The sequence below is a fragment of the Vipera berus genome (assembly GCF_964194415.1).
Source record: "Vipera berus genome assembly, chromosome: 1".
In the NCBI taxonomy this organism is placed as follows: domain Eukaryota; kingdom Metazoa; phylum Chordata; class Lepidosauria; order Squamata; family Viperidae; genus Vipera; species Vipera berus.
In genome coordinates this window covers 252,216,532-252,228,582 of record NC_138202.1, presented here as the reverse complement: position 1 = coordinate 252,228,582, position 12,051 = coordinate 252,216,532, and the positions used below count along the sequence as shown (strand labels likewise).

Sequence of the window (12,051 nt, the reverse complement as noted above, 5' to 3'; positions counted from 1 at the left end):
TTTTTTTAAGCACATGCCACAATTTATTGTGATGACAATCACAAGCCTTTCCATAATCAGAGAAGCTTTTTTCATATTCTGTGATTTTCTGAATTAGCAGTGTGCATCAGAAATAACGTCTCCTGTTCCTCAGTTTTTCTAAAGCCAACTTGAACATCTTGCATATTTTTTTCTATGTAGGGCTCCCATCTGTGTTGGATGATCTTAAGCATTATTTTGCTGGCATGTGAAATTAAGGTTATTGTACAATAACTCTGTCTTAAATCTCCTTTTTTTGTATTGGAATGTAGATTGACCTCTTCCAATCTGTTTGCTACTGTGTTATTTTCCAGATTTGCTGGCATAGCTTAGTTAGACTTTTTACTAAAGATTTTTTTTCTATAGCTTCCAATACTTCTGTAGGTTTTCCATCTAATTTCATCTTCTAGAACAGGGCTTTGCAACCTTTTCACCCATTGTACCACTTTTAGGATATGGCAATATCCAAGTACCACCAGTCACCTAACAAGGTGTCAAAAACTTGATGACAAAAAAAGGAAAAAAGTGATAAAGTATGAAGTCATCAAGTTTTTGACACCTTGCTAGGCAAATGCTGGTACTCGTATATTTTAGGATATTGCCATATCCTAAAAGTGGTACAACTTACAACAGTTCGCTTAGTGACTGTTGTAAGCACCAGGATCAGCGCCAGGCTCCAGCTGATCAGCGATTCTGCGGGGATCAGCAGAAGTGCCAGGATCAGCTGGAGCCCGGTGCTGATCCTGGCGCTTCTGCTGAACCCTGTCAGCCCTGCAGTTCCAGTCATCTCTCACTCAGGCTTGTACGATGCTGCCGCCACTTCAGCTCATTCCCCTCCCCTGCTACCACTTCTCTAAGACGGTCACGTACCACCTGCCAGGTGCCAGTGTACCACCGGTGGTACACGTACCACTGGTTGAAAAGCCCTGTTCTAGAACTAAGTACGAACTTCTTCTAAGTAAGGCTCTAAGATGTTAGATGTTGACATCTCTACTATACAGTGTTTCAGTGTATTCCTTCCTTCCTTGATCAGTCACTAACACTCTTTGGCATCTTTTAGCATACCAGTTCAAAGTTAGAACTTTCTGAGTTCAGTATGATAAACAGGGAGAAGAATATGAAGATTTCTTAATCTTCCCAAGTACAAACAGTTTTAGGGCATATTATGATAACTTTCAAATTGAAACACAAGATTTTAACAAAACTGGGATTGGACTAGGCCTCTAGGAGTTTTTCGAACAATTTTCACTGTATGAATGCTTTTGAAATAGCTCTACCATTATAGTGCAATCCATTATTTTCACATTGCTGTTGCTTTAATTGAATGGCCTGATCATTACAATGTACTGTATTTCACTTCAAATATTTCAGGCTGTCTACATAAGGACATTCTACTTCATCAGTCTAGTAATTTATCTAGGCCAGGATTTTGTTTCTAAAGAGGCTAGTTAGTCAAAAGCCAATATAAAACGAAGATCATTGGATCAGATGATTGTCCCATCTAGTCCAGTATTTTACTTACACAGAGGTTAATCTTTTCCGGAAAGAAAGGATGTGGAAAATATGGACAGGAGAGGGATGATATCCTATAAAAAATTTTCCTTAACAATTGGCCTGCAGTGATATTGCTGTATTCTTCATGAACTTGTCCTCTGTAAAGCCTGTCCAAGATTGTCATAGTCATGGCATCTAATGCGACTGACTTCCCTAGTTTAGCAGTATGCTATGTGAGGGAATACCTTTAAATGTTCTGAATCTTACGTTGTTCAGCTACTTTAAATTATGTTGGAATTAACATTGGAAGAGACAACAGAAATGGTGACATACGAAGCCATTGCTTGAGACAATGAATTATTTCAATTAGCAAACTTTAGTACGATTCTAAAGAAGCAAATAAAACGTACTGATATAAGACATGTTGGAAATCTATCTGCAGCCAAATTACTGCAGATGTAAATTGGAATTGTACTATGGGCTGCACTGGAAGAGTTTGCTAATGTACATAAATAATAATTCTTGAGTGTAGAAGAATGAAGGAAATAATAAACAAGCATATAGTCATTTCTGCTTCACAACATCATTATTTGGATGATTATCTGAGTGCGATCATAATTCTGCAGTTTAAACAGTGGCTTTCTCATCCAAGCAGTTTGAAACAGTTAAGAAATTTGCTGTCATGCATGTCTTGATGAGTTTTGTAAAAGGCTGATTGACAGTTTTAAATGGATTGTTACTTTGACATATTTGCATGTATTTGTACTGATTTACATGTGCCATATTTATTAATTTGCAGTGGAGTATTAGAAAGTGATGAATGGTTGAGTTTTGCTGGGCTCATTCTATCTTTCATACTTGTTTAGGCTTGTGTATATCTGGCTGATTGTAATATTTGCCACACAAGTGAATGATGTAGTGTAATTTTGTAGATATTTGAGTAAATGTAAATGTATTTTACAGTATGAGCATTTGTGTTAACTAGAACGTTCATAGATTTCAATAGTTTTGGGTACAGAAGGAAAAAAATGTCTACATCAGTGTTTTTTAAACCTTGTGTTCCCAGGACCTTTCTCCATTTTTAATGCTGCAACAGTCATAAGTGTAACTTTTTTCAATGCCATTGTAACTGCAAACAATCACTAAACAAATGGCTATAACTGGAAGGTTACCTGTATTATATGCTCTCAGTCTTATTCCCTGAATAGTTTATAGTTGTGCTTCTAGAACTTTGAGAATTAAAAATACATTTTGTGAATTGCAAGGAATGGGCAAAATAGAATTTGAGGTTGAAATGTGTACCTTTTCAGATTACTGAAATACAAGGCAGCTTGAGGGCAGTCTTTCCTTGGAGAAATTTGCATGGGTATCTCTGGACATCTCTACCATGTTAATGCCAAGAAAAGTTCTTTATATTTTTCTCTTGAGTTCTCATTTTTTTATTACTGCCTTGCTACATTTACTGATTCATTTAACAGATATTTTAATTGATTTATTATGTTTCTCCATCAACTTAGTGTTTTTTATCAGTAGTACTGGAGCCAGTTGGGCATATTTTAGAATTTTTTTAAAATCAATCCTCTGATACCTGTCTCTCTCTCTCAAAAAAAAAACACCACAAGTCAATTGTTCTCCTGTGGTTCCCAAGATTAACTTTAGCTTTATTTTAGCTACTTGATTTAGCTTCTTTATATTTTAACTGATGATTATATTTTGACATGCTATTTTATTCTGTTATATGAAGCTAGTTTTTTAGGCAAATATGAGGAATTTTAAATTGAAATGCAGAACCTTAGTCCTTTAAAAAAATTAGCTTGAGCTGTTTAATTTCTATTTTATTAGGAAATCTCTTAATGTCAGTCATAAAATTATATATGTTGAATCTTGCATATATTTGAGGGACGCGGTGGCTCAGTGGGTTAGGACGCTGAGCTTGTCGATCTGAAGGTCAGCAGTTTGGCGGGTTGAATCCCGAGTGCCGCGTAACAGAGTGAGCGCCTGTTACTCGGCCCAGCTTCTGCCAACCTAGCAGTTAGAAAGCACGTAAAAATGCAAGTAGAAAAATAGGGACCACTACGGTGGGAAGGTAACAACGTTCCGTGCGCCTTTGGCGTCTAGTCATGCCGGCCACATGACCACGGAGATGTCCTCGGACAAATGCTGGCTCTTTGGCTTTGAAACGGAGATGAGCACCGGCCCCTAGAGTCGGAAACGACTAGCACGCATCTGCGGGGGAACCTTTACCTTTATTCTTATCTCTTGTATAGGAGAATATGTATATATCTTGACAGTAGTTTCTTAGGATTAAAATGCTGATAGGTAATATTTTTGTTAGCATTACAATAAAATTTATAGTTAATTATAGAAAAATGTGAGTCTGAAAGAAAACCCTTTCTTAGAAACATTCATATCTCTTACAAAACCAGTTTTTAATTCAGAAACAAATGTATATTTTATCCTAATGCAAACTATATCTCTTTTTATATTTACTGTCCAAATGAACAAACTCTGCATTGTAGTGATAAAACATTTTAAAATTCATAACAAACACTGGTTCCGGCTGGTATAATTTTGATCATTAAATCTTAAGTTGTGGTGTAGGTTGAGATCCTAAACCCATTTATAAGAAACAGATAATACTACACCTGGTAAATAAACATAATGTCTAGTCTAGGGAGAAGAAGGACTAGGAGTGACATGACAGCAGTGTTCCAATATTTGAGGGGCTGCCACAAGACGAGGGGGTCAAACTCTTTTCCAAAGCAACAGAAGGCAAGACAAAAAACAATGGATGGAAATTAATCAAGGAGAGAAGCAACCTAGAACTAAAGAGAAACTTCCTAACAATGAGAACAATTAGTGGAACGACTTGCCTTCAAAAGTTGTGTGTGCTCTGTCATTGCAGACTTTTAAGAAGAGACTGGACAGCCGCTTATCTGAAATGGTTTAGGGCCTCCATCTTGAGCAGGGAGTTGGTCTAAAAGACCTCTGTCTGTTATTCTATTAAATTCTGTTCAATAATACTATGGTGCACCACATTAATTTTTATTATATTATATTTTGCTGCAGATTTTGAGGTATAATTGAATTGCATATCATTGATTTTTAGCTGGTAGAGAAAAGGGAAACATAGTTGTGCTTCAAGAACAGTGAAATAGGCATATCCATTATGAACTGGGATTTCCTAAACAACTTAAGTTAGAAGAGCAGAAGGTTTTCCTGGCACAACAAAATTATTTTCCAGAAATGCAAGCTAACTTGTACTCGTGGAAGTCCTGCTCAAATAATTAACTGAAAAGAATTGTAGTTATTCATCCTACTAGCTATTAAGGATGTCCAGGATATCAACAGATATCAAAATATTAGCTAAACTGCTAATTAACTGCCCAACATTACAGTTCAAGGAATCAGAGACATTTTAAGTGGGATTGAAGAAATAAAATTTCTCAATAATATTTAAAGCCTCCGATAGACCCCAAAACAGTTCTACAAACTGTGATTTGATATTCATTTTGGGAGTAAGAAGTATTGATCATAATGGGGCTTACCCTATATAAATCTGTATATAGGTGTATGACTTGAAGATTTGCTGTAACCTTCTTAAAAAATTGAATTGAAAGAAAACCTGCCTATCCAGAGTGGCATGTCTTTTGAAACAATGAGAGGTTCTTCTCTTGACCATAATGGAAATAAAACTTCTAAAATGCTCTGATGTTATTAATATATTAAACTACTCTGATAAAAAAAATATGGCCATATGGAATCCTGATTTTGTAATCAGTAAAATTTTCATAATTCAATTTTATCTTTTCTCAGGAGTAACTTGTAGTTATGGCACTTGTAAATAACTTCATATAGAGTGTAAAAGACATTTTATAATTTACCAGCATTGCATATTTCTCTTAGAGTAAATTTCTTTATTATCTTAATATAGGTCTTTTGCAATGGGTGAAACTGATAGACAACTTTGATGCAGAATATGAGTATGTCACCAATGAGGGAACAATATTCACCTTCAAGACAAACCGACATGCTCCAAACTATCGATTAATTAACATTGATTTTACTGAACCTGAGGAATCCAAATGGAAAGTGCTTATCCCTGAGCATGAAAAAGATGTTCTAGGTAAGATTATTTAAATTATATATTTCAGCAACAACAATAGAATATAATCTGTGATAACAGAAGATAGCACTATTGTGATAACTGTGGAGAGCTATACATTATTCATATTAATTAAAGCAAAGCCTCTGAACTTAAGAAACTTTTGAGAGGCAAATATCATAATTGTGCATTTACATTTTTATGAAGCTGTGATTGCTATATGACTCACAAATGAGTAATACACAATGATAGTATTCTCCCTCCTGATTGTTTTTATCAAGAATATCTGAGGCAGTTTGAGGGATGTAATGGTTTTAAAATTTATCCTTGCAATGTTCAGGAAGATCTATCTGAAGAAATATATTCTAAACATGATGATAGGTATTTATCATGATACATATTGATCTTTTTTAACTTAGAAGTTAACTCTTCTAAATACAATGGGACATTGTCCATTCAGATATTTTTAAACATTATATGTTAAACATATACTGTCGCCATGTACTAGCATCATTAACAAAATGATATAATTTCAAAATTAATCATAATAATAAACATTTGATCGTATTTGAGAAATTATCTTGATATTAAAAGGCCAACCTGCTATTGTGTCACGATACTTTAATCCATTTAGTCATTTCCAAAATTTGATTTGAGAAGGTATAATTATAGCTGAAAGCAGTTAATAATGTATTGCAGTCAAGTGAATTTTTGATTCTGCCTGATATAACAATGACATAGTAATGAAATGCTTTATACAAAATCAAGATATAAGACAGAAAGGTTAAATGATCACTTAGCATAAGTGACTCATTGCTCTGGTAACAAAAATGGGTTTACGCTCAAATTCCTGATAATATTAAAATTCACAATTACTGTTCTTAATCCAGCATAAACTCTGGAAGTGGTTAGCCCATAAAGGATTGTACTAAACCCCCTATATTACATCCTACCTTGCTCCAAAATATTCCAAAACAGGATAGGTAAGAGGTCTTCACTGTGAGTCCAAAGTATTAAATATGGGACTTTCTTCCTTAAAAAAAGGGGTCTGAGACTGATAGAAGTTGTATTTTGCTACGGTCATGTGGCCACTTTTCCATTGCAGGTATTGGTATATCTGTGATTGTGTTCTTGGTGTTTACTGGACTTGTTTTGTTCGGTTTTTTTTCTTATTCCTGCAAAATTGTTGCTGCCAGGCTAGATAATAAAATATACACAATAATGGTGCTGCCTAGCCTGGCAACAAAATGTCTGCAGGAAGACAACCAAGCCTAGAACACAGAAAAATAGACAACAATTCAACCCTGAGTTACATACATTTTCTATTATTGGCATCTGTGATTTCCTGGATTTTATGAGATACAGTCCCTATCTCATTCTTTATCCTTGGGTACGTAAGGATGTTTTGGAAGTGCCTTCCAAATGTCTTCTGTGAATCAGTCCTGTATAAAAGTTAATTTGCTGTTAAGTCCACCTTCCTTCTTTGTATACTATTGGCTGCTCAACAGGCATCATATCAGCAATCAAGAAAGACTTAGTGCGACTTCCGGTGGCTCCGCGGCGACGGAGGGAGCCTTCCCGGGCTGCCCGCGGCTCAGCTGTTGTTTTTTTTCGCCCGAAACAGCGCCGATCAGCTGTTCGGGCGAATCCGAAGCCCCCTCCTCGGGAGAAGAGGAGGGGGCGAGCCCCCAGGTAGGGGTAGAGTTCTCCAGGGCCGCCTGAGCTTATGGCTTGGGCGGCTGAAGGATTGAACTCCCCCGTAGCCTGGGCTGCTCCCAGCTGGCCGTCGCCTCTGCTCCTGATTCTTGGAGCAGAGCCAGCCGTCTGCGACCACCCCTGCCTGAAGGAATGACTATGATTTAAAGGAGCAGGCAGAGCGATACAAGAGGAAATGGTAAAGAGGATTACTATGTTTTACTCTCCAGCTTGATGGACTTTTTTGGATTACAAATTTGAAGTGAAAGTGCGTCATATTTGGTAAAAGATGGCGGCTAAACCACCCCCTAAAACTCTTCGGAGTGCTGGAACTTCTCCTGTGCAACAATCATTATTGCAGGCGCTGCATCCTCCTGATGTATTGACATCAAAGGACTTACAAGATGCTCTTGAAAAACATACCCAGGTAATTTTGGAATCAATTAATATTAGATTTGCACAGATGGAGGAGAAATTGGAGAAATTGGAGGAGAGAATGGAGGAGAGGATGGAACAGAAGCTCAAAGCGATGAGGGTAGACATCTTGACTTCAGTGTGTAAAGTGGCTCGGTGTGTGGAAGAATTGGAGGAAAGACTTGAAGACTTGACTCAAAAGAATGCTATATTAGAAGCAAAAGTATTGGAGAATGAAAATAAAATGGAAAAGGAACTGTGTCTTGCTGAATATTTCCAGATGCAGTTTGCCATTAGAATTAGAGGCTTAAAGGAGAATACTAAGGAAGATCTAAAGCAGCTGGTTTCTGAGGCTTTTGAAATAGTGTTGAAACAGCCAGCATCTGAAATAAAAGGAGGCATGGACAAAGTGTTTCGTGTGAATTCATGGATTGCCAGACAGAGGAAGTTGCCTAGAGATGTGGTGGTATATTTTGCAAAAAGGGAAATTAGAGATGAAGTTATACAAGCTGCTTATGATACTAAAGTTATGATTGCTAATCAAGAAGTTTTGGTCTTAAAAGAAATTCCTCCAAAGATTCTAAGGAGAAGGAAGGATTTTACATTTCTTGTGCAAGAGCTCAAGCAACGAGATATAAGGTTCAGATGGGAGATCCCAGTGGGGTTGATGGTGACGCACGAAGGTAAAAAGTACCGTTTGGTTACTGTGATGCAAGCGCGTGATTTCTACAATAATGTTTTAAATGCAACGCCATTAACACTTTTGGAAGCTGGAAAGGGATCTGGAGAAGGAGTGCATCAAGAGGCCGAAGATGGTCAGATAGAAGACAACGGTGTTGGAGGAGATCAAGATACAACCTCGTTGGATGAATCTATAAAACAGAGGGTGACGCGTGCTGCTGCAAAACGATCTAAGAAGAGAAAGTAGCAGGAATCGCAGAAGTCTTTGGAATTTTTACGATATAGTCAAGTAGTCAAGTAGGGGAGGGGGGAAAAGATTTGGGTGTAGACGCAATATATTTCTATATTTGGTGGTTTTGTGGAGAGGGTGAGCTTTTTTGGATTAAAGTTCAAGTTTTGTTTGCAATTTTTTTTTTTTTTTTTCCTTTTTTGTTGTGTTTGGAATAATTATAGATGTGGTACGGGAAGAGGACCGGTCGATTACAGAAGAGTTGACTTTAAAGTTTTTTGATTTGGGATCCTTGGTTAATTTGGAAAACTATTTGTAAGAATGTTATATCATGGAATGGATAAAATGGATGGAGTTTATTTAGGATAAGTATAGGGTTGAGAAGGGTTTTTTTTTTTTCTTTTTCCTTTTTTTTTTGTTTTTAATATATGTTTAATACTATTAAGGTTTGTTCCATTCTATATAAGCTAGAGAGTGTCCTTTTCTTATTCTAGTTTTTTTTTTTTATATATATATGTTTAATATTGTTAAGGTTTGTTTTATCCTATATAAGCTAGAGAGTGATGGATTTTAGAATTTATAGTTGTTAGTATATGGTTGCTTAGGTTTGCTTTTTTTTATATATATATACCTTGTATTCAGCTCTGGGAAGTAGGGGGGGGGGAGGGGGGGAGGTAGGGGGGGGAGGAGGGAGGGGGGAGGAGGGGAGGTAGGGGGGGAGGAGGGAGGGGGAAGGGGGGTTTTCAAGGGAAAATTGTATTTTAAAACTTTTCAATAAAAAAAAAAAAAAAAATAAAAAAAAAAAAAAAAAAAAGAAAGACTTAGTGCTGAGATATGTTTGTGACTCAGTTCTGTGAGTTTCAGTAGCAGTAAACCAAAGACCTGAAGGGCAAAAATTCCAAGACAATAACAGTTAGCAAGAGCCGAATGTCATTTCTTTTAAAGATTGCTTGTAAGTTGTTGATTTTTACTTTAAAAAAAAAAGTCAAGGTATATATGATGGAACCGTTCTTTGCAATTTTATTGCTTCCCTATGTTATTTCTTATTCCATTCCATTCTATACATATATATGAAAAATTGACATAAGACTTTCCTTCTCACTTGAATTCCCAACTACCAATTCCAGTTGTCACCAAAACATTATCCCTCCCATGCCTTCTCTGATTTAATCAAGGGATGGAGCTTCCCTCCTGGCAGCTGTCATTTTGAGATGATTTTGATACCGAGGGAAAGAAGGGTGTATCTACTAACCTGCTCACTTGTTGCAAGAAGTATAAGAATTCAGGAAGAGCAGCATTTCCTTCTTTGATTTCCCTTCCCAGCTATTTTGTTTAGTTCTGTCCATTGAAAGAGCTAGGAAGAATTCATCTGTGGTTAGCATCGGGAAGCAGGTTGGAGGCCCAGGATGCTTTGGGGCCAGAAGGCCTTGATTGGACAGTTTTGTTAAGAACAACGCAAAGGGCCAATGTTTCATATTTTGGTTTGAAAGCAAACACTAAGCAAATTCTTAAATGTGCTTGCTGGCATAAAGCTAAAATATATTTCGGAATCTGATCATCTTTCAGGACCCTAATGACACACAGAGGAGTTTTAAGTTCTTTCTAAAGCACAGGTTTCTCTAGAAAATAATATATTTTCTTGCAATCACATCCTGAAAATACTGTAGCTGTTTTTCCTTCGTATTTATAGAATGGGTGGCATGTGTTAGATCCAACTTCCTAGTCTTGTGTTACCTGCATGATGTGAAGAATGTCCTGCAACTTCATGACCTGGCAACTGGTGCCCATCTCAAGACATTTCCATTAGATGTTGGCAGCATTGTTGGATATAGTGGACAAAAGAAGGATAGTGAAATATTTTATCAGTTTACTTCCTTCTTATCACCAGGTATGTGTGGCTTCTTTTGCATATTGCATGTTTTCTTTGCACAGGTATGAATATAAAGTAATATAAAATATAAAGTATTAGCACACCTATCAACTATTATGATTAGTGTTTTCATATTTTGCAATGTTACATTGTCTGGAAAGAATTAAAAAAATACGTCTTTCTGCATATATATAAGTAGCATGTCATGGAGAAGCACTTCCCCAGATCTGCTACACAAAATGTGCTGTAAAAATAAATGAATTAGTCTTTCCCCACTGTCTTCTACATGAGGAGCAAGTGTAAATTTGCATTGGCTAGCAATTACCATATTCTTAGCTACGTAATAAGCAGAAAGATATGACTTTATGGATCTAGCTTTTATAACATAGGTTTTTTTTGTTTTGTTTTTAATCCCACTTATATCCCGCCCTTCTCTGAAGACTCAGGGCGGCTTACAATCCAAGAAGCACAAATCAACGTGCTTAGTCATTACCAAAACTATGTCTTGGCTTTCAAAGCCCAGTAGTTACCAATAACTACATCTACAGCAGGATTAGTGAGTTTACTTTATTCCTTTTTACTATAATTTGCAAATTAATTATTATGTTGAAGGAGTTATGATGAACCTCACAGCATGAAAATTACATGCCTGCCTGTTTTTGTGTAGCAGTTGGACAATAAATTTGTTTCCTGTTGATAGTCTTCCACTCTACCTTCCTTCTTGTCTGCATAAATGACAGAAAGGGGTGGCAAAAAAACTGAATATGGTGGGGAGGCAATATTTTTAATGTAGAATTTTCCTCCTTCTCTAAAGCTAAGTGTTGCACTGTTTCATTTCAGCATTTGAAGAAGTTATTACTGAATGTTTTGTGTTAGAGAATTAAGGTTTATGCTTCTACTCCTGCATTTTTAAAAACTGAATTATATTTATGAAGGGTTTTACCTGAGAGATCCTTTTTTTACAGTCTGGTTTTCTTGATGGAAAGGGAGGATTATTAATTTCATTGATTGCTTGATTATGTGCCATCAAGTCATTTTCGACTCCTAGCAATGGCACAGATATTCTCTGTGCTTAACCTGTTCTCCATTTCTTCTGTAACTGAGTTTATTTACCTTACTTCTGGTCATCCTCTTCTTCTCTTTCCTTCTACTTTTCCCAGCATAAGTCTCTTCCAGAGAACTGGATCTTTGTATAATGTGTCCAAAGCGTGTTAATTTGAGCCTGTTCATTTCTGCCTTGAATGAGAACTTTAGGTTGACTGGTTCAGTGATCCAATGGTTTGTTTTCTTGGCTGTCTACAATATTCTCAGCAGCTTTCTTCAACACCAAAGATTGAAAGCATCAATGTTTTTCCAATCCAGCTTCTTTAAAGTTCAACTTTTTCTTCTGTAGTGTCAGTGGCTTCCATGATTCTGATCTTTTTATCACAAGATAACAGTAATTATTTTCCAGGGAAATGACTGAGGTTCTGCGGAAGCTACTACACAATGCCAGCTGGACGACCATGGGCATATCCCATTCTGTCAGCCAAGAAAAACTGCAGG

At 36.6% G+C, this 12,051-nt stretch overlaps 1 protein-coding gene across 1 annotated transcript in view; it reads left to right on the top strand.

Moving 5' to 3' along the window:
• Positions 1-12,051, top strand: part of PREP (prolyl endopeptidase) — a 69,362-nt gene that overhangs the window by 29,647 nt on the left and 27,664 nt on the right. The window contains exons 8-9 of the mRNA XM_081318249.1: positions 5,447-5,638; positions 10,327-10,524. Coding sequence (XP_081174375.1) covers positions 5,447-5,638; positions 10,327-10,524 — 390 coding nt within the window. The remainder of the gene's footprint in view (positions 1-5,446; positions 5,639-10,326; positions 10,525-12,051) is intronic.